We start from the raw sequence: 23511 nt of genomic DNA, 5'->3' as shown, positions 1-23511 counted from the left end.
AAGTTATTACCATTGCTTCGTGGTCTCCTGAACTCAGTTTGCATAAAATTTATTACATGTTAACTTGATTTTCTTTCAGCAGCTGCGGTACGCTGCTCATTGCTGCTGATGCGATTCATGTCTATTCGTCCTACATGTACAATTGTACATGAACAGTCAGTCGTCGGTAGTCGCTTGTGCAGTGTGGGTGTGTTAAGCTGGCAGAGATTTCTTGAAGTTATTACTACCCTAGCTAGGATTGAAAGTAACTCGCTAAAAGGAATATGACACGTTTTGTGTGAATGACAATTAAACATAGATATATTATAAATGCCGTCATCAGTGCTATAAAATATATGTGTCATTGGCCGAATTTCGAGATCTCACGTCAAAACTCAAACCTAGCTGACCTAGGCCAGGCCCCAGGGAAACGTAAACAAACTCGGAAGCATCGACGAATTACATGGCAAAGCTATCCTTATTGCCTTAATCATGTATGAAATAATAGATTGTGCTCTTCAACAACCTTAAACGCAACCAAGCTATTTAAACGCTCACATAAAGGGCTTCTTTATGTGTGAGTGCTTGAATTTCTTGTGACAAGCTCAACTTTTTTCGGCGATCATACTCCATAGTAGATAGCAGCCAGCATAGATAGATGATCAAGCCAATGAAGCCATAGAATTCAATTTACTTATGATATTGGTACCGTCATTGACACTAAAGTTGCCTTCTAAGTTTTAATTGTCATTTGTCACTGCACATGATTTGCTAGTCTTTACCTGAGTAAGGTGTAAATTGTAATACTGGTAATAAATTGTTTTTTTTTTTCATGGTTGTTAATCTTTTGAAACCTTTCCAGAATGTATGTTCCCTACAGTTCCCATACGGCCATACCTGAACCTAGCCTGCTTTTTCTTAAGTTAGATAGTTTACAACTTAACATTAAGGAAATAAATTAAAATTAATTATAGCAGCTTTGCATGGGTTACTTGCGGTAGTGAATGTTTGTGAGATGTTTAGGAAAATTTATTTAGATAAAGGTGCTTCCTTCAAGCAAAGACTTGTGTCTTGTAAGCACCCTATCATCACTGATCATTAAAAATGTTCAGATTTGCAGTCAAAAATGACTTGAAGTGGCAGATTTCTTATCAATATTCATAGCAGATAGCTTATGGTTATGAGTAATGACAGCATTAAGCATATTATCAATTTATGAAAAGTACTTTATATATCCACCAGTCAAATTTCTCATGAGATTATTAGTGCATGCTTAATGCTTTTAATTTTTAACAAACAGTAAGTTATTTATGTATTCTAAACATCCAAGGCTCCTGTGAAAAATTTTAAATTGATTATTTTATTCATTTGAAAATTAATTTATCATTCAATCCATGATATGTTATAATCTAGTTATTTTGGTTAAAAAATAAATTGTAAACATAAATTGGACATGCATATCAAATTTGTTTGCTTGTGACCTATTTCCAGTGACATGTTCTGTTGTTTATTTACTAATTCTAGTTAAGTATATTGAACTGTTGTAAGTTACAAAGTAGAATGTTCTCTATAATGAAGGTTTTAAACATTTTTTTGAAAGGCTTTGTAAATTAAGTGCAAAATTAGATTTTCTGTTTTGAATTTATGCTTTTCCAACTTTTACTTGTAAATTTCTCAAATTATAGATACTATAGATACATTAAGAAAAGTATGTGGAATCCTTGAATGCAAGATTAAATTAATTATTATTTAGGTAGTGTTCAATAAATCTTATAACCTTTGATAGCTACAAATGATCCAAAATATATCCTAAACTCAAGCCATCTCAATTTAAGCTGTAATTTAATTTTGCTTCTAATAATTGTCAAATTTAATACTGAGAAGGTTATTATAAATTTTTTATACAAAACTCGAACTTCAGTTCCCTTGTCTATTTTGTTCCACGATGCTAAGATATATTTCAAATAACTTGTATTTGATAGTGCTACTTTAGACATTATTTTCACATAGTAGGTTGTGGGTCATTAGGTGTAAACAGCAGTCTTGATTGATTAACCAATTTGTGTGTTGAAAGAAAAAAAAAGACCTTGTTATAATTTCTGCACTTATTGAAAAGCAGGGAGACTGGGATCATTGATGGAGTTACTTGGACTGTTTTGACATTTATGAAAAGAAAACCTTATGCTCAAAAAGTTTTTGCCTTAGAAAAATTGTGTTGATAGCTCCTGAAGTACCATGAGATAACCTACAAATGCAATAAAAAGATTTATTTTATATATTAAGTTTGTGACTATTTGGATCACAAATTGTAAGTGCTTAAAATGGTCCAAGTCATCCTGTTTTATGGTACTTCATTTCACTGGTGCTCTAGTGTTTATAGTATTCTTTAAATATGCTATTGGTCATATATTATTGAATATTGGAATTCAGTTGTTTTTCAGGTTCCAAGAAAACATAAATCAATAACTGGAAAAGCTCGGTTAAGATTTGGCTGGGTTTTTGAAAGATGATATTCTGGTATTATACAACTGTATTGTTTTTAAAATAAATTTATCCTAGTGCATCAGAATTTGCTAAAGCTTTTGTAGTAGAGGTACTGTGAGTGAGGCAAGTTACTGCTCAGTGTGCAGAGGTTCATGTTATGCAGCGTGGGGGAACTTGTAGCAAAGTGGCTGTGACTCTTGGAGAACGCGGCATGTGTGGCAGACCAATGTCGTGGTCAAGCGCATCATCATGGCGAGTGCCACTGCCAATAACGACATTGCCGCTGTGTGGCAGCGTTGTGACAGATACATCTTCAAAATTTACTTCACATACGAGTACAAGTTTAATGGAATCTTCCTGCGAGGAAGAAGCTTCTCCTGAAAACGAACTTTGTGGTGATTTTAACGGATTTTTGATTAAAGAAGTACAGGGTTGCACTAATATTGCTACTGAAAACAGCAAAAAACTCAAGGCCAAAATTAGCCTCGATGAAAGTAAGTTAGGAACTAATTCTAATACTGAAGGATATTTTGAAAGTGAAAATTTTACCCGTAGCGATGTTATATCACGAACCCCGAGCGACTCGACGCCACGGTTACCTCGCTCTGGAGGTTACCGTAGTGCCTTGGCTCGGTCATCTTCGTACCAGGCCCTGCACTCGGCACTAGCCAGGCTCTACAGACTCGATGACTTCTCTACAGAGAGAATCGGCCAGGGCTTTTTCTCCGAGGTTTATAAAGTGAGTACATGACTACTTATCTTGGTTTGTAGACGTCGCAACGTTATGAGTTTAAACTTTGTAGCTGATCATTGAACACGATCTCTGGAAACCTTGAAATAACTACAATCTATTCGTTTTTATTGCATGCTAGTTTTACAGTTAAAATTGAAATGGATTATTCACAATTGAGGCGCTACGTATATCCATTCATTATGCATTGGTTGCGGTCTATGAACTCAGAGTGACGTTTTTGCAGAGCGATCGGCGTTTTCGGCTTCCTTAGCAATGCTTCACGAAAAATAGTTCGTTTGTGAAAAGTTTATTCCTGTGTGTTTTTTCATATGTTCGATAGGATGTTCAATTTCGTGTAGCGTAAACTGATTCCTTTAAAGCGCCTTCTTTACGTAGATAAAACGTTGTTCTGTTTGTTTTCGAATCCTAATTTCCAATCTCTTTTATTATTTGCATGTTGGAGAGAAAACTCGGACCCTGGCTCTTTAGTCTACAAGTTCTGTGTTGTTGATGTCTTCTTGAATAGCGAAGATTTGGCAGGCTTCCTGCGTATATAGCGCGCGGTCGTGCGCTGCCGCTGTGGCTGTGGCTCACACGCGCTGCCGCTGTGGCTTTGGCTCACACGCGCTGCCGCTGTGGCTTTGGCTCACACGCGCTGCCGCTGTGGCTTTGGCTCACACGCGCTGTCGCTGTGACTGTGGCTCACGCGCGCTGCCGCTGTGGCTGTGGCTCACATGCGCTGCCGCTGTGGCTGTGGCTCACACCTGCCCAGGCTGTTTGTGTCCGGGCGCAGCTGTTCAGAATTGTCCGTATTTATTACTCGCGTGTCCGCCTCTTACCATTTAAAAAAGTAGAATAAGCAACTACCGCCTGATGAGTTGCCGCGACCGAGCGAGCGCTGCTGAGCATGATTCACGAGTTTCTTATATATGAACTTGTACTTGAATCTAATCTATCAACAGATTTCATTGGTGTTCTCTTATCTCTCGTTTTAATCACGGGCGTTCACGTCGAAGATAAGCTTTTCACTGTTGTTGTTTTGGCTCCCGCTTATGAATGCGTTTTGAAATAAATTGAGGAATGTCACGCAGCAATAGTCGTCTTATCTATAGTTACCAGTTCACCGCTTTAAATTTGAACGATGATAACTTTTCGCAGTAGATCTTGAGGCTTCGTATTTGGTATAATGCTTGGTGTCTTGTATTGACATATGTACAATGAAATGCACTAGTCTAAATAGCCATATAGTCGTCTCTGTGCCATGCTCCCAACGTATAAAAACTATTTTATGGCTGATACTAGCCTTAACATCGTTTTCATCGAGTCAACAAACATGAGGATTGAGGACCAATATTGACTGGTTTTTTGTTTATCTCATATTTTTTACGATTAACCGTTATATATGACACGATTAAGTTTGCATAGCATAAACTTTTTGGTGTGGGTCGACCTGAAATAAGGCTTCAGGTACGGAACAGTTATAGTTGGTGTGACGTATGTATATGGTCAATTTTGTTATGGTAAATGATATTTATATATATTTTTAGGCACAGAATTTATCACACAAGAGGCATTATATACTAGGCTTAGCATAAAAGATGTTATAAATATGACTAAACTACTAATATAGATCGTCGCAAGGTCACACATTCGCCAATATTCCATCAGCAGCCTATGCTATGATGTGATGTGTTACGACTTCCATTGGATTTATCCTGCAATTAGTGCCATCAGTATCATCATTAGCAGCCATCAACACTCGGTCACTGGCCTCCTTGCGAACCAACCATTAATGTTCCTTGCATTTTGCTGCACTCAGCGTCAATGCAAGGCGCCGATAGAGTTATGACAGTCTTGGCTGCACTGCTGCATACGATTTATGCTACACGAATACAGCATCGCTCTATGTTGATAGGATTAGTTCGTGCAGAAAATCTCTGGTGTTTTCTCATTCTACACCTGCTTGTAGTCGATCTTTAGGCGGGATGCTTATTTTATTATTTTGTAATCGACAATGTCTCACTGATTAAAATCGTTGGCCCGTATTTCACGATAATGTCATTAAATCTATTGTGTATATGTCCGTATCTTTGTGGCCAGGTGCAATTTTTGTTGCCACTTGATTGAAAAATGTTTGTTTAAAAATGTATGTTTTGATATTATTAAGAAAAATCATTATATAAAGTTCCCATACCATGAACTTCCTGTGAAAATTTTGTCTTGCAGCGTAAAGTGGGAAAATCTCGTGCGTCATCATATGTTTTACCAATACAGAGAACTGGAAAGCAAAGAAAACGCCACGCAAATTATCGGTATTTTCATTGAAAATGAGCTGCATCAGCAGTTGTAAGCTCAAAGAAAACAATTGTAAATAATCACATGAGCGACCAGTCTTACCCGGAAGATATTAAAACCTAAATGCCAAATAAACCAGTGAAGGCGTGTAAAAACCCATCTCCTGAAAATTTTAATGCGGATAAGAAAGAAACAAATATATCTTATTCTTTTTGTGTAAATGAGGCGTTTTTGAACTGATGAGAAGCTGGTCTCCGCGACGTTTTAATAGAAGATGTGGTGAATTTGCATGGCCTTTCTTTTTAGTTAATAAATTTTTGGTTAATTTGAGAGTTGAGCAAACTAATATGAAAAGTCTTCACACGATATGTGTACTCATGTTGCTGTGAACGATTAATATGCAACTTGTGTGTATTCCCAGTAAGCTACCTGTCGAATTGATTTAAAACTTCTGTGTTTTTTTGATTGAAATTCATAAAAAGAGAAGTTGAATATTTCTCGTAAATAGATGAGCCGACGCCGTATGTTACGTATTAACAAATTTGTATTGGGAAATGTCAATTGATGCCCTTAAAATTTCGTAAAGCTTATTCTTTTAATTATAGATTTCCAGACTTGTCTTATCTGAATACCCATTTTTGTTTATGCTAACGAATTGATATTGGATTACATATATCATTGCCATGAACCAGGATATAGTGATATTTCTCCGTAATGTGTTTTTGTTCCTGAACTCAGCACTTCACAATAGATGATCAACCTTGATTTGATGCTCCCGGAGGTAGTCATTGTGATGTTGTAGTTACGACAGAACAATGCGTTCCGCAACATGTATATGCAGTCAACATGTATATGCAGTCAACTCCGGTGCTTGCATTCACGGGAGTTCTTCTTATCCTTAAACTATGTTGTACTTGCGCTAAATTGTTCCAAACATTCTAGTTTGGATAGAAAGTGTCTCTAGCTTGAATTAATTTTACATTAAACACATCAATTATTGTCCAAGATCGTAGGCTGTCTGGGATGACCAATATCCTCGCGTCGAGTTGCAAACTTTATATCGAACTCGTAAGACAGCGACGTTACTACGTCATGATGTCTGGTCGTATCGCAGGTTCATATTGCCCATTTGCCATCTGAAACTGGAACACTACTCGCCTCCGTTGAAAACCTTTCGATGTGTGAGAAATCAGTTTCAATTTATGGATTTAGATTTCTCAGTAAGTATTTTTTAACAAATAAACTCGTGTATTCCTGGGGATCCTTGCGTAGAGTTTTTAAATTTTGTCAGGTTTGTTTGAATGATATCTTGAGTTTTCTTCTCCATAACAGTCGGCGTTTGAGGTGATCGCTTAACCTTCTCAGCAGATGACCATTGCAATGGAGGCACGAGTGAGGCATGAGTCAGTGACCATACACGGAGGAACTACCCTGTAGTATACACGCAGCTCTTTGTACCTCCGATCGCATGTGAGGCTCGACGCCGGGCACGATGAGAGCGGTCTTCCTTTTGAGACGGTCTGGGCGCCAGCGGTCCTGCGCGCGTTGTCTGTACGCATCTCTTGCTCGCCTTGTGCGGTCATGCACTTACGACCTGCTCTTACAACCTGTTTACTTAACATCCTTTGACTTGACCTGTGAGGCGTGTTCTCTCGTCGTTGGGTTTGTTTGCCGTTTTAACGCTGCTAGACTCGCTCTGTCTTGCTAAAGTTTGTCGTTTCTGATCATGATGCCCATGACCAGCAACGACAAAGAGAAACAAATTTGTTTCTTCTAGCGGAGAAACAAAATTTTCGACTCACCCATTTTTCACACGGATAAGTTTGCATCAAGTAGCATTCTTGATTTTGACTATTAACCACCAGTCGTACATTGCATGTATAAGGTCCTCGTACAAGGGTCTAGTAGAGACGGCCATACTATTTGGCCAGCCCTAAATAGTGGCTGAGTGGAGAATTTTGGCAGTGAATCATGACATTTTTGTGGCTCAATCTTAAGATAGTAAAGTTAAGATAGTAAAGTTTCAATACTGAAAGTTGCCTTTTCGGATTTTTATCTAAGGCCTTCAACGACGCACTGGTGATCTTGTCCTGTCACGTGAGAAATTTCGAAAAATGCATCTTGCGTTACTATCTTCCATGCGCATTTCCATGAATTGGAAAACTACATTACTACACACGCGCACATAACAGATTTTGTTTCAGGCAATGCCAAATTATTCAGATAATATAATGTAATGTACTATAATATTCATAATAATTCCCAATGTACACTTTCCCTCTTAGTCAACGTGGGTGATGCATGAGTGCCCATTAATTTATTTTACAGATTTGGCTGTTGATTCAAGGAGCTCTAACTAATCCTTACTATTGCAAGCGGCCTTACTTCATTCTGTATGACATTAATTCATTCAAGACGGTTTAGATGTACAAAAAAATTATATAAACAATATAAACACGGATAGTTAATGATCAGAGAAATCATTGATTCAAATTTTCAGGATCGAACAATATTCTTTAGATGACGCTGGTTGATCAAAATTGAGGTTCAAGGAAGTAATCTAATTTATTAACGACGTTTCGAATGTGATAACATTCATTTTGAAGTTACAGGAAACATCGAATGATGAAATTTTGGCGGAAATAAGTACACTTGATACACGTAAATATGATACAACACGAAAATTTTGAACCTTGAAAATAATTCCGAAACAATCTCAAGGTTCAGAAAATCCGGTAGTTAAGAGACGAGTAGCTGGAGTCCAATCCGTAGAGATGAGGGCCTCAGCTATCGTCGGTCGGATATGTCGGGTTACTGCAAGATGACGATGCTGGTGTGTTTCTCCAGCACATGCAGTGGCAGTTGTTGTCAAGGGTGTCACGGAGCCTGTTGAATTCATCACTGATCTTGAGATGAAGTTGCTCAATTGTAATATTTGAGTGAGTGACAAAAAATTATATTGGTATAGCTATTTTGGCAGAAACCCTCCCATTATGTTGGTTTGATTAAAGAATATCTGTAATATACAAACGAATAATATACAATCGTAATAGGTATACAATCGAGGCTCACAGCCCGCGCGACATTGGAAGCCTGCATCATCATCGTCATGCGGTGACGCTACAAGACTGGCGGTAGCTGAAGCCCTCATTATCAAGAGCGAGTCTCCGGCTATCAACTTGTTCACTACCGATTCGTCAGGACTCTTGTTTAGAGCGATTTTAAGTTTTGATTTCGAACTGTATCCACTATACCTTTCTCAGTTATAAGTGTAATCTCAAATCTCAATTTAAGTGTAACACAACTCTTCACCTGCTCGACAATGAATATTACATTGGAAATGTCGCATAGGTACTATTAAAATGTCTTTTGGAAACAACTTGATTTTCGACCTGCCTACGGCAGCAAGAAATTTCGTTCGATTCACTGAGAAGACAAGTAAGAGAAGTATTAATAAAAAACCTTCTTTGGTCTTCAATTAAATTTACATAAAATGTTATGTATATAAATGAAGAAAGGCGTGTCACAGAAGAATCTTCCTCTAAAAGTCAAGATACCTCTGAAAATTTCTTCCGTATGTATGTTTCAGCAATCTTTGCTACTGCAACTCGTGCTACGTAGTATGGCTGGTATCCTGCCGAGGTATCGCTACTAATTCATGCTTGTCATGTCCGTACGTACTGCTGCGTTCATGACACTATATTCGTTTGCTTGTGTTGAAAAACTACTGCCATTGAGCAATAATTTTGCGTGCTTGCTAGTCGCTGTAGTTATTTCGTCTAAACTAGTGTTGCTAGATGTGTAGTATCATGTGTACATAGAATTCTTTTCATATATATTGCTTTGAGTTCAACTTGGTTTGTCGTCTGCATTAATATAAAACTTCTACGATCTCATCGCTAACGAAACTTTGTTAAAGAAATCGCTAGATTCATGCTGGCCATTAATATAATTTGAAATTCCTGGCTGTCGATGCCATCTTTAAGTTTCGCGTGGAATCGTCTAATTTGGAACAGGTAATAAATCGATATACGTTGAAAGTTTTTACATTCAAGACTGGCAGGCGGTGACGAAACTGCTCAATCTACGGTTGTTTGGGCTGCGTGCGCAGGTAGTTGTTTTATGTTCTGCGCCGATGCTTTCTTGATCTTGATACAATTCCAAGCTGGAGCTTCTCTTGCGACGCTAAGTGATGTTTTCGTAACAGCTGTCTTACATGGGCTCGAGTGATGACGTTAATCCTGGGTTGACGCAATCTTGACAGTTTAGTCAGCCTGTCTGCATTGCCTGACGCGCATGTCACTAAAATGATTCTTTTCGTCTTGATATACCATCAATAATAGTTCAGTAAATAATTTGGATAACTACTCTTTTACCTTATTGAATCTTGTAATTAATTACGAAAATATCTAAACGACCTTAATTTTTTACGTTGGTGGTAAATTAATTTATATAAGTCATAGGAGTTACTCTATCATTCAACTCTTATCTCACTGATAATATTTCGCAGAATATTCACAGGACATAATTAATACGAGTAATTTCTATTACATTAATGCCTTTTATATATAGAACGTTCGATGAGGCTTGAACTCGAATACTTTTACACTTACCGACACCACAATCAGAAGTTGAATGCCAGTCCCTCGGCACTCATATTGGCCGTGCTCGTCACTCAGATGGTCACTAGAATTTAGGTCAATCTGCTGCGTCTATCCAGTGAACTGCTTTTGCTGTCTAGACTCTAGACTCATTCGAAGCTTCCTTTGAAAACTATGGAAGATCCGGCACCCAACGCCCTGTTAAAGGGTTTTAAAGGATTATAACGGTTATACGCCTTGTTAAAGGGTTGAGTATTATTAACCAGGGAAAACCTGGCGCACTGTGATTCTTCACGTTGAATAGGGCGAAGTTCTCTGCAAGATGATAAAACGGTATGCTAAAAACAGCTGGCCTCGTCAAAATTTACGGCTCGCCTCGTCCAAATGTATTGACTTTTTCTTCATTTATAGGCTCAGTAAAATTATTCTTTGTTTTTTATTCTCAACTCGCAATAATTTGCTATTAGTATGAGTGTTTATGCTTCTAAATATTTATAAGCTTTAATGCACTGGTATTAATTCGCCACTTGCTACATTCGTGTTCGTGGTGCTGAACGTGACACATTGAACTGCGCGTGACGCATGCGTAAACGTCGAATGCGCGCGATGCCGAAGTTGAAAATTGCTACTGCAGCCAATGGAGTTGCAGGTTCAGACATGCACTTATATCTTTTTCGAACCTCGCCGGAGAACCGACACTAGTACATTGCTTGACCCTCACCAAAACAAGCCGATTCGTTTGCGCTTGTGATGCAAGCGACTGCATTCCTTGGTGTCCTGGTGCTGCTCGCGCATTCTAATGATTATTTAGAAAAAGAAAGAAAATGCACGGCATTCATTGCAAAATGCATGAATTATTCATACCAGTAATTCTCATTGAATGTTCATTTGGAAGATCTCGGAATGTATATGAAAGAAATTTTTAGATGATATTAACCTTATCTAGACCACCTTATCTAAAGTAGCAGACACGCCGAAATAATTTTCATTATTATTTTGGCTTTTCTGATTAATGGCCAATAGGATTTTGTTATTATTAAAATTGTTTGCCTCGTGCAACTTACGCCTGCCACGATGAGGTTCAAGTTTGGCGCAGTTGCGCTTCGTAATTTCTGCTTTAATTGTTCCTTACTTTACACAGCTCTGTATCCTTATTTTGCTTAATATCAGATGTATCGAGATTGTTAGGCGTATATGTACGATTTATCGTTTACAAATAGAACGCTATATCCCATTCTCTAACGTTGTGTGCCGTTACTCAGCCACGCGGCTATCGTAAGTCGTCGTTATTGGACCAATAAACGCTTAGCCACTTTCCCTCTCATTGTTCAACGAGAGAAACACCTTCTTTACTCTGGAGCGGGCGCTTGTTTGGTCGGTCGATCTATATTCTCTTCTTGAAGTTGATTGTGGGTCGGCTTTGGTTGCACTCGTAAGGTCGAATGTAAACTTCTACATTTGATCAGTTCCGCTATGATAGTGTATACCGCTTACTCGTTTTTTATCCCCGCCTTCTTAAAGGCGGATATAATGCAAATTTTCCCAGCTCCACAAACATTGAAAGTGCTCAGAAAAAAATGGTATCAATGCCTGCATCAGGTTTCACTGCATCCACCCTTACCGAGGCATATACTTACTTTGTTTTATTCCATGGCTTTGCAGAGGTAGCTCGGCCTGCGATTACTACGTCCTAATGAATGTTAAGGTCAATAAATGCAGTTTCTCTTGCGACAAGCAGGACACAGAAGCGTCTGGTTTACTATGCCATGCGCCTACGTATAGATTGCGTCACTCGTCGATGTGTCCGTATTAATATGAGACTGTTGATACAACAGTGTCGTGTGCGTTGTTTATGTTTTGCACGTTGACTTATGTTCACTTAAACTTGATATTTCAAAGAGTGTATGTCATGCGCTGTTAACACTTGTAAATTGAGTTTGTATCATGCCTATTTTATGTTCGAAGACATGTTCCTCAATGCGATTAAAGTGACCATTAAAATTGTCATGCCTGTTGATTGGAACTCGTAACATTTCCGTAAAGTTCACCCAAAACATCTAAGCCCTTCTTCGTCGCTACCCGAGTATCTAATTTTTTCTTAATTATTTCCATCAATTCAAAGTTAGTTCATTATGAATAGATTTCCAGCAGCTTTAATTAAGTCAGCATCGTCAAGATCAGTTATGACGGTGTGCATCCTGTACCGACTATAAAAATATTATATATGCGCGACTCGAGACTTGCTTTTATAGATGGTAAAGCACTTTTGATTATTCACATGATATGTAGGTAATTTTTTTTTCAAATCCCACTACAAGTTTGATTGCAAATGAAACTAACGTCATAGGAGCATTATTTGAAGTTATTTAAAAGATTTGTAACTGTTAGAGCTCTCATTCTGAACGATGCTTAGGCTTTGTTTTGTTCTATCTTTATCTTGAATGTTTATATCGTCCACAAGATGAGATCTAATCGCTATGATTGCCTCTTTAATTTATCATTAATCGAAGGTCACACGGACGCAGTGTTATCGGCTGGGTTATTTCCACCCATGATATTCGTCACTCTTCTATTGGCTGCTGGACATCCTTTATTTAATTTAACTCGAGCTGCATGACTTGACCCATTATCGACTATGAGGAACAAGGATATACTGATTTTTTCTACGAAAAATCTTTGTGTAATTTCTCCTTGAATTTTTATGTATCTTACCGTAATGTGTTGTATAAAAAATATACTTCAATCTCGTGCAACAAATTGACTAAGTTTTTTTTTTTCAATTGTGAAGTCTTCTATCATTTGATTGATACCGGTACTGCTTGATTAAAAACCAGCAGTGAAGGTCATTTGGCCCTGATTGAGCCACAGATAGACTTAAACGGTCCTGAGTTATAGACTTGAACGGTCCTGAGTTACTAATCAGCCTAATCAGACTTGGCTTCTTGACTACTCCCCGATTTATGATTATCTTTTTACGTGGGCATGACTCACTTTAAAGTTTAAATCATGATTACCCTCAGCGCACATACTTTTAAAAATTCATCATTCATCACTTAACTCCCTATAGAAGTTTCTATAAAATACCATTGCCCGCACAAAAATTTTTATAGAATTTGCCTGGCCAGGCCAAGCAATTGACCCAAAATGCCCAAATTTTCGAAATTTCGGACTCCGATTTTTTTAAAGATTGTGTTTCGTTTCTTTATTGCTTTATCGGTGGCGCCAACGATATAAGACGCACGTCTGTGTTATTGCTGAGACTCGCTGGGAATTGCTTTTGATAAAGCGATTGTTTTCTGATTTGGCCTGAAAATTATGGGGCATAATCTCGTAATGTTTGATATCACTCTATCACTGATAAGTATGATAATTCATAGGCAGTTGTTAATGACTGACCATGGACTCTCTCATTACATTTGTTTGTATTCTAACACACCTAGTTACATCTCTCCATCTTATCGTATTGTTTGTTGTCACTGATTGGCATAACTCACTTAATGCTATTGTTTACCATATCCAAGCTTCATATAATCTTCACACTTCTTTTCCCATAATAGAACGTGCTACACCACTATTCTCTCGTGCATGATGATATCTTGCACGAGATGTCATCATGCACGTCTTGATTATTTTTATATCTTGATTATTTCTTTATCAGTTATTGTTGACGATTAGGGTCTGAAGGACCAGAAGCTTGTGCGCCATTACGATTAATTTTATATACACTTTTGGACCACGAGCAAACACTGTACTATATGCTTGACTTGAACACAATTTTCTCTTCATTGATTCCAACATATCAATAAAAACACACTTGTTCATTGTGGTGTGTTATTTTATTATAAAAATCAATATTTTGGTGCGTCTCGATCGCGCCAAGGACTTTGACCCTTTAGTTTAGTGAGTATAAAACTGGGGTTTCATTTGCGAGTCTCGAAACTTTTCAGGCCGAAACTGAATCGTAAACTTGAAACAATATCAGTAGGCCTAACGTAAAGCAGCTGGACAATTCTTTCGTCGAGCATATCTGATAAAATATACTAAGGACGTAACCCGAATTTTACGACTTTATCCACTGGAGACTAACATTGCTAAGGCCTTTCCGCAATTATTGAGAAAAAGGCTATTTTCCAATCCACGGCACTGTCGGCACATTCTTCGTAACTGCTATGGATTTTAATTTTGAATTTGGTTTAGGCGCAAATGGCCACAAAGCATTCTTTCACCATTCTGAAAAGCGTGAATGTCAAGCTTAACGAATCTCACAAGCTTGAATGTTGAGCAGCTGCATAACTGAATTCCATTACTGGTATCTGATCAATAATGTTATAGCTATGTTAATGCCTAGTCAAATTCTGTCTTACGTGAAAGTCGTACGTATTTTCAATTCACAATTCATTTTCCTAGTGTACCGCACACAACGTTCGCGTTGTCAATCGTATGAAGTTTGTGTGTCTCGCCAACTTCCATGTAGAAGCTGCGCTTGTCTACCACACACGACCATGTCTTCTGGTCTCTGCCTGCGCGTTGTGACTTCTGAGATACAGTTTAGGGAAATTAACACCACCACCACGCAGTTGAAATTTACTGTGAAAGTTGTTAGGCTTGTGCAAAAAGTGTCATGTTGTTATTTTAATTGTTGGGATTTTTTTCAGTTCTGTAATTATGCATTTAATTATTGTCGTTAAGAAATTAAGATTGAAAACTTTTTAAAAAATATATTTTTTTATTTGTCTAGAATGCATGAATACCATTAAACCTATGTCATAGTGTGCTGCTGCTACCCTAGGCACTTTGAGTTACTTAAGTAGGTACAGTAAACGATTTCTAGGGATGTGACGTCGAACGATCGGGCGCAACTAGGAGTTTGTTTTTTCAAGGAGCAGCTTCTAACGAAATATTGAAGCGAATAACGCTGCATTAGTATTTTGATTAACAAATAACGTGAAGCTCTCCTCGCTTAGTCTGGTAACACTGGGCTGAGGGCTCCCCCATGTACGTTGGGGTGCGGTTAACTTGACGGTTTGTTCATTTCCGTTGCACCGGCCGGCCTCCACACCTGGCCTTCTGAACGTCTCGACAACAGCACGCGCCAACACGTTTACCGCGCTCATTTTAAACTCTCGTGTCTTCTCAAGAGCCAAATGCTTGCTTGTTACAGTAACTGCAGGAGATGTGCTCGCTAGAGCCAACCTGCAACACATCCATCACTACAGTGCACAGGCTTTTACAAAACTTCTCTTTAACTTCACTTCTTGTTTCTTAAGCTGCTTGCATAAGAGAGTATACGGCGGACAGGACTGAGAATATTGTAGTTGTGCATGAAACTGTCAGTGCGCACTCCGTCATGCATCGCGTCGAGACACGCTGTGCGCGGAGAAAGTATCGTGACGTGCGTTAAAGCAAGTCTATGTATTAATCTAACTCGGTAGTTCATGCTTTTTACAAAACTTCTCTTTAACTTCACTTCTTGTTTGTTTGTCTGTCTGCTACAAATCTTATAATTCAACACATTTCTACCTGTCCAATCGATCTGAAATTTTGCACACTTGCGTAAAGTCGGAGACAATGCATGAATCAATTGACAGAATAAATAATTTTGAAGAATTTAATTTTTTTGATTTTAACAATGAAATTTGAGAATTAATTTTTGTAATGTTTAATAATAAAATTAGAAGTTCATTATACATGTGTAACATCGGAGACACTGGATTCTTTAGAAGTGTTGTCATTTAAAAAGTAATTTTTAAGCGCATATTATTTCATTTCTGACCAATTTAAGTTTGCATAAAAATCTAGAGTCTACGACAATCGACGCGAAATATCTCTGCGCTAAAGTAAATAAATGGTGGCAATATTTTCCATCGTGTTTGACTTCATTTCTATTGATTAATTGGTGCCATAAACAAATGGATTTTCCAGCATCAAGCGCGGTAAACATCTGCGGAGCATTTTTGTTTGAGTTTTACAGCTTCCTTTGGCCGACGTTTGCCGATAGAAAGTTGCAATCAATTGTGTTGTGCTTGAAAGCTGTAACGATGCGTGTCATTATGCATAGAAAAATTATATATTTAATGGGTGGGAGCTATTGAAGCGACCATAAACTGGCCGAAGAGGATGTGATCAGAGTGGAGACAGGAGACGTGATGTGATATTGCGAGTTTTCCAGGATTTTCTTGATGATAAAAGGAACTTCATGAGTCTGCAAAGTGGTGCTTTCACTTACTTGCTATCGTTGCATTTCAGATTGTGTTTTTTTTTGTGGGTGGAATTATTCTCTTCGCTATTCACTTTTCAGATTGGCTGGTTGTCAGGAATGATAATCAGTTCAGTTTGTCCTATTATTACACTGCAGCAAATTTCACTGGCTAGCTTGTAGCAAAATAGCTCATGCTGCGAAGAGAATTTTCTTCTCGACATATGATTCCATATACGATTATGAAATTTCAGTTGTTTGAAGGCACGATGAATCGAAACATTCATCACTCAGAAATTGGATGAGTCATACTGTCGAAATAGCGACACTTTCTGCATGTACCACTGATATGCCTGCCATTTTGCCGGGTCAAACTAGGTCAGGATGACCCGCAAAACCGCAACTGGTGTTTCGATATTTGGACAAAGTCTCGCTAATTTCTCTCAGTGACTAGTAATATTTGATCGATCTTTCTCGCTAAGTGCTTTCCATTGTAACCATCTCTTTCTCTCCCATGAAGATATTCGACGTGTCGAAATTTTTCTATGCGTGTTTTTTTCATTGAATTGTCACTTGCGTGCTAGAACTAATTTTAATTTATCCATTCCCTCTTATTTGTCCAGCAAGTTTCACTGGATTTCTCCACATCTCAATTACCACGCAGACATCGGGATTCCTTATATACTCAGTTCTGAACGATTGTAATGCGAACAAGTGTCATTTTCATCAATGACTGCGAAATAATTCCCGACGTCTTCTGAAAAACGGCCAGTTTCTTAATACCTTTACACTTCGCAGTCTATCGCTGCACAAGACCTGATTATTTTACTCGTATAGACTTTGTGGCGAGCATTATTCTTCTATTCAACTCGCTCGTAGACGCACGCAGGCCTCCGCGTGACGCTTTCTGCACACGCCGCTTCCATGCAGCGTGATTTGCGTCTCGAGATTACGCTCTGCTTCCGAAAGTTTATTCAACACTGAAGATGTGCACACTTTTCACACAAGAAGAGCATTTATACCCAAGGATGCGCATGGTTCTCTCAAGCCAAGCACATGCTCTGCTTCCGAAAGCTTATTCAACACTGAAGATGTGCACACTTTTCAACCAAGAAGCCAAGCACATTTTTATACCCCAAATAAGTGCACGCCTTCTCTCTGCTCCTAAATTCATTAACGAAGTCGTACACATGTTTCTCCGTCGCAAAGACTTCTACGCAGAGAAGTTCGTTTATTCCCAATAACAAATTTTTCTGAAAAATGTGCATATTTCAACTAAACAGTAGAAGTAATATTTAAAAATTTCATAATTGCTCCTCGGTGTATACGTTTTTAGGTGAAATTAATTTCCGAAAATGAATAATTTCCGCTAAAACATATTTCATAGCAGTTCAGCGAGTTTTCTTTTCGTTTAGACGCATGTAGTAACTTTCGAATGAGCTTAATTTGAATGTTTGTAATCTTCTCCAAATATTCACCGCCTAAGAATTGTTTTTTACTCGCTATGGAGAATTCCTTCTGCTTCTGGCAATAGCGGGCGGTTTTAGATATTTGCCAGTTACTCAGAAAATAGCACATTGCTTTTCAAGACTACTTTCTTGTCACAGGTGTGGCCTGTGGGCAGACTGTGATCGAACTCGAACAAATAAGCTGTCGCTTCCTCACTGCAACCGTGTGCAATTTATTCAATCTTCTGCAAGAACATTATTCAATGTTCTTGCACTGTTTTATGGACTGATTTAGTTTCGAACATCAACGACGGTTGTTTTTCAGAAAATGTTATGCTGTATCAAACCCTGTATTTGGCCACGCGATAGGGCTTCGTTTACCAAAGTATAGCGATCGGCGTCGTGCGGTGTAATGTAACAATCATTTGCCGAAGTCTGCCATTCTACAAAAAATTTTGAAAGCTGACCCTTTAACTATTTTATGATAATTCAGACAGTGAATTTGATACTCTTCTGTTATGAATATATAAAAGCTGCTAGCAAATTTTACGTGATTCACAGTGGTTGAATTGTTCCCATTGTTGTATGCTGTTTCCCAGCGTATCACACGGTTCATTATCAATATAACCATTATTTTTGTCGTGCAACCAAGTATTCGTGACTTTGATCAGCATCTTTTGTTGTCGTCGCCGGTATGTATTCTAGTTTGGACGCTATTCCGCGTCCCGATTTTTCTTGTTTCCCATTTCTTACAATCGAGGCATGTGCGTCAACGCGGTTGTGCAACTTGTACGTCAAGCCGCGCTGCACACACTCGACCATGTCGTCGAGATAAGGTCAGTGAACCGGGGGCGCCCTCTATACTTACCCCCTTTTTGCTCGACGGGGGGCACGACATTAGTTCGGGATGTTTGCACGAGCACGACTTGCTCAGGTTTGTGACCTTCGATCAAACTCGAGTTGATTTGATGTTCTCATTGACCCCATTTCCAGGCGTCTATTATTGTTCTATGAAATTTGTTCAGGTGCCTTTATTTTTGAGTGCCCGTAAATTTGCTGCATTGGACGTGAAGAATTTTACTAACTTTTGAGCTTCATGCTCTGAAGTTATGTATACCTAAATGCCTACACAATATTCCTTATCTTGCTGCCACCTGCTGCTGACGTTCAGGATATGTGGGGCAAGATGCCCCAACGGCTCTTGTAAGCCTCATTTTCGAGTTCAATGTTCTTACTTCATGCTAACACTTGCACTCTTTCGAGGCCTCTGCCTGCATTCCCTGTAAACAATAACATCGCCGATGCTCATCCGCGGTTAACGTTGGAATTCCGACTGTTTTCTTTGAAACGCGTTCCCATGAGTGCGGCCTCGACGTGTTCGTGCCACTCTTGCAATTCTATCGGGCATGAGTCAAGACTATTCATAACCTGGCAATGAAGAATTTAAAAGCAAAGAAATTTCTGAGAAAATTTACTAAATTTTCATTGAATTTAATGGATATATTATAGATTTAATTGGCATTTTCTTTGCTTTAAATTCTTATTAAACTTGTGATTTAAGCAAACTATTGATATAATGTTGAGGTCATCGACTAACCTTGTAATACTTGGTACCATGTTAAATACCTTGCAGTAGTTTCAGACCAATTGTGTATTTCGTCCGAAAAACATCGTCATATCGAGAAAATCGGAATCTAACTAATAAGCTGCTTTTGCATGACAACACACGTACGTGCGTCAAAACATTCAGTCATGATTCGATATGCGTATTTCGAAAGCTTCTCACCGGCTGTATTAGGCTTACGTACGTTCAAACGTCATACGTTTTCGTGTGCGCTAATAATCGTGAATGAAACATTCCACTGTACATTCGCGTACAATGTTTCATTCTATGTACATAGCCATAAAAACATCAATGACGAACAAGACCAATTGAGGACAGAGAGTCTGTTTCATGTGATTCAATTGGCGCTATCGTGGCTGCTGTTGCCAGTGAGAGCTGCTGCTGCTGCTTCGCTGCATGGCAACTTATTCTCAAGAAGCTAAAGCAAGGATGCATGCAAACTTGTGACATCAGGCAATTATATTCTTTGATGTTCGGTGATAAAGGTTTATTTTTGGTATCTACGATAAGGGTGTGGCTTTTGGATTGTTGGAGACAAAATTGGAGATTAGAGACAATGAATTGTATAGAAAATCAAGTTTAATAGTTATAATTATTGTTTCTGTAATGAACAATGTGGATAATTTTTGAAAAAAAAATATTGTGATAGGTAAATTATCTCAACGTTCAAGAGAGATATTTTTCTGCGTAATTATACCTTATTATGTTTGTTATTTTAAAACTTGTCAATTTGTTTATTAGATTTGTGATTTAAATCAGCAATTCAGTGTATAGGACCAGCGGAGACATCACTGACCACTCAATTGTTTCCTCTCATGAACCCGGAAGTTTTAATTAGCTGAAGAAAGTTCAGCGCCGCTAGTTAGTGCCTTGTAGCTAATGAGACAGTCAAGGCCATCCTCTGGATTCTTCCATGTTACTCTGTGACTACGCCTTATAAACAGTTTTTAAATTGTGTACCAATATCTCCACTCGCGTCTATCGGTATTGCTTGTCACTTAGACTTAATTTTCCCCTGAACGTTTTGTATGAGAGCTGGCATGCTGCTTTAACTGGGCTTACAAAGTACATATTCTCTTCTGTTGCGGTTTTTTAGTGGACCATTTGAAGTGTAGGATGTGTTGAGTTTTTTCTGGACCTCCACCACAAGCCGCTCATCTCCCTGCCATGCGTGGTGACGTGTGGTTTGTGCTAGGCAAACCTAACTGATCCATTGAATACCACGTGCGATCTCCGGTGCGAATCGCTCTCTTCAATTCCAAGGCAGTCATTTCGGTGACATTTTTATGCGAATTGCACGAGTGATCATCTCTTGCAATTGTTGAGCGTCGTGCTTTCTTGTCACTTTGTCTTTGCTTTTGAAAACTCTTACATGGATAAAGATCTTGTATACCTAATGAGGAGGAAAATTTTTTTGCTCTCGGTTTGCTGTATATACGCTTACTTGAGTACGAAATTCATCTGGTGGTAAGACCTGCTTGCACTTCAGGAAATGGAAATTCAAGTAAGTTTTGTTAATTATGGTTCAAGAATCTGATTGTGTCTCTGCTTTGAAGTTCTACTCTATTTGTCCGTTATTATATTATGATTTTTTTCTGTGGCCCAAAAGAACTGAATTCATCATCTCGTTATAAAATCGTTGTTCCAGACTGTTTACAAAAATGTTGTGTTTACAGCATACACGTTTACGATTTTTAATGAAGTGAGTGCATGTTTCATCATGCCTCACTCAGCTCACCTAGAACGTGTTCAAGCAACGTCATGACATTCATGCAAGCCTGCGCCTCAGCTCTGAAAAACAGCCAAGAAATTAATCGCGTGTCGGCGCTGGTTGTTGCTCCGGCACAATTCGCAACCCATTTGTCTCACAGGCTGCACGAATCTTCGTTGCTTGCGGTGAATGTTCATTAATAATGACGTGCGGTACAGCGATGTGTGCAACTAGTCTTCTGGACCAGCTGTATCCGTCCTGCTTCCTTGCCAGTTGCCACGTCCTTCTTAGTGTGCCCCTACATAGAATGCGGGAGAACGACCACGATAGAAAATATTCTTGTATGGCGTAGAAGTGTTTCGAAATAAGTGAGCTATGACTACTCGTGTAGCTCAATACCTTTAATGGCAGCTTCTAGGTTTAATTTCTAATTTTTAAATTCTTGTTTTCTAAATTCACTGGTGTCTTATTTTTCTAGAAAATTGTGGATGGTGTGGACTCGATCAGTCTGGCTCATAAAGTTCTGACCATCCATTTCTCATTTATTCAACTCTTTATTACATAATCAGAACCGCTAAAAGAAAAGGTACTTTAAAAATCAGTTGGTATCAACGATAACGCGACTTTGCGCGTCCCTGTATTTTTTTAGTTTCTGGCATTTCTTCCTTTTGCCTTTGTTCTCGGAAAGCTCAACGCTGCGATCTTGCCGATTCACCTTCCGACATTTCTGTGGCTATTGATTTCTTTCAATGGAACGTATTACGAAACTAGCGCCGCGGCACGCTTGGGCTACTTCACGAATTTGCCTCTCGCGCATTGTTTCAGTCACGAGACTCTCGACTGCCCGGGACTTGTTCGCGTTTGCTTCCTGGGAAGTGCGAGAGCGCGCGTGCCCTTTGCTGCGCGTGCCCATCTAACCGTGCCGCTTTAGCAGCTCAGTCCGCGTCTCATGGCTCTTGTATGCGTCGTCCTGCCTTCTGGATTGTCAGCGGAGGTATTTTTTATCAAAATTATTCGTTTTTTTATATATTTTTATACACGTGTCATGTATGAATCGGGTACAGCAAGTGGTGGTTGTTTTGATAATTGAAATTCAGAAAATGTCAAGTTTAAATTCTTCATTGTTCGAAATTTGAGCAGCCGCAGCTGTTCATGTGACAGCTTGTCATTGATCTTGTATGCGTCGTCCTGCCTTCTGGATTGTCAGCGGAGGTATTTTTTATCAAAATTATTCGTTTTTTTATACATTTTCATACACGTGTCATGAATGAATCGGGTACAGCAAGTGGTGGTTGTTTTGATAATTGAAATTCAGAAAATGTCAAGTTTAAATTCTTCATTGTTCGAAATTTGAGCAGCCGCAGCTGTTCATGTGACAGCTTGTCATTGATCTTTTCGAACATCAGCTGTAGTCGCATCAATTGCACCGTCATCGTCAATGACTGAAGATCGATGTGGTTCGTATATGGAAAGCTGCACGCGGCTTCGCACTTCAGAGCTGCATGCATATGCCGAGCAGTAGCTGGCTGGCGCGCTTGCTGCTTCCCTATGCAGTTCCGTTACGTCCATCCTTCAGTTTGTCGCGACCGTCGCTGCGCGTGTCAATAGCCAGCACTTTAGACGCCCCTTTGGAAGCTGATAAGCACCGCCTTATGAGGAAATGTTCGGGCAGCTACCAGTCTATTGTTCAGGATATTTAACATGGCTCAAGGGGCTGTGCCAAGTGTTTCCTAAAATTACTTGCATCAAAATAATGAACTTTATATTTTGTTCACTGCTATGCTGATCATTAATTAGTTTTGATCAATCATTTTCTTATATTTGTTGGATTCATTTGTATTTTTGCATCGTGTGCAAGAGGATGACTGATTCGCACTCCGTTGTCCCTTGCTGCACTTCGGATCGAGATAATTTTTCTATAATAAATGAAACTATTTATAAAAATACTTCAAAGAGTGAAAAGAAATCCGTGTGTAGCGAAAGCTGGATGCTGGATTTTGAATATTTTCTTCTTTCATATACAGATTGTTCCCTTCCATCGTAAGTGGATCCTCGATAATTTTTAACCTGCTTTGACTTCCAGTGGTTTAAGGCGTGAAACACCGACTGCGATTTTCGCCTATGAGTTTCGTTACTTATGCAAATAACGCCATTAATTTATCACATATTAGTTTCGTGTTTTTTAACGATATATTTGCGATTGCGATGCTTTTAAAATTTCTATTTTGTGGGCTAGAATTAGTTGCACGGCAGTCACACCCAATCGGAAAGCATCACTCAGGTATTACCACAGTGCCGGAAAGCCTGCCGCTCCTCAAACGTCAGGCGTCCGCTGAGAAAAGATCTCGGCAACGGTCGTTCTCCAAACCCGTCTAGTAATTTGCATTGACATATTTCTGATTAATGAGGAGATTTTAAATTGAAAACTGATCTAGAATTA

At 38.8% G+C, this 23511-nt stretch overlaps 1 protein-coding gene across 1 annotated transcript in view; it reads left to right on the top strand.

The window, feature by feature from the left end:
* The first annotated feature begins 2417 nt into the window (after positions 1-2417).
* The window catches only part of LOC108666835 (serine/threonine-protein kinase Nek9-like), a 54331-nt gene continuing 33237 nt past the window's right edge, over positions 2418-23511 (top strand). The window contains exon 1 of the mRNA XM_018153767.1: positions 2418-3202. Coding sequence (XP_018009256.1) covers positions 2621-3202 — 582 coding nt within the window. The 5' untranslated portion in view covers positions 2418-2620. The remainder of the gene's footprint in view (positions 3203-23511) is intronic.

This window comes from Hyalella azteca, unplaced genomic scaffold (genome assembly GCF_000764305.2).
Source record: "Hyalella azteca isolate HAZT.00-mixed unplaced genomic scaffold, Hazt_2.0.2 contig12512, whole genome shotgun sequence".
Classification (NCBI taxonomy): domain Eukaryota; kingdom Metazoa; phylum Arthropoda; class Malacostraca; order Amphipoda; family Hyalellidae; genus Hyalella; species Hyalella azteca.
This window is presented reverse-complemented; position numbering and strand designations above follow the sequence as displayed.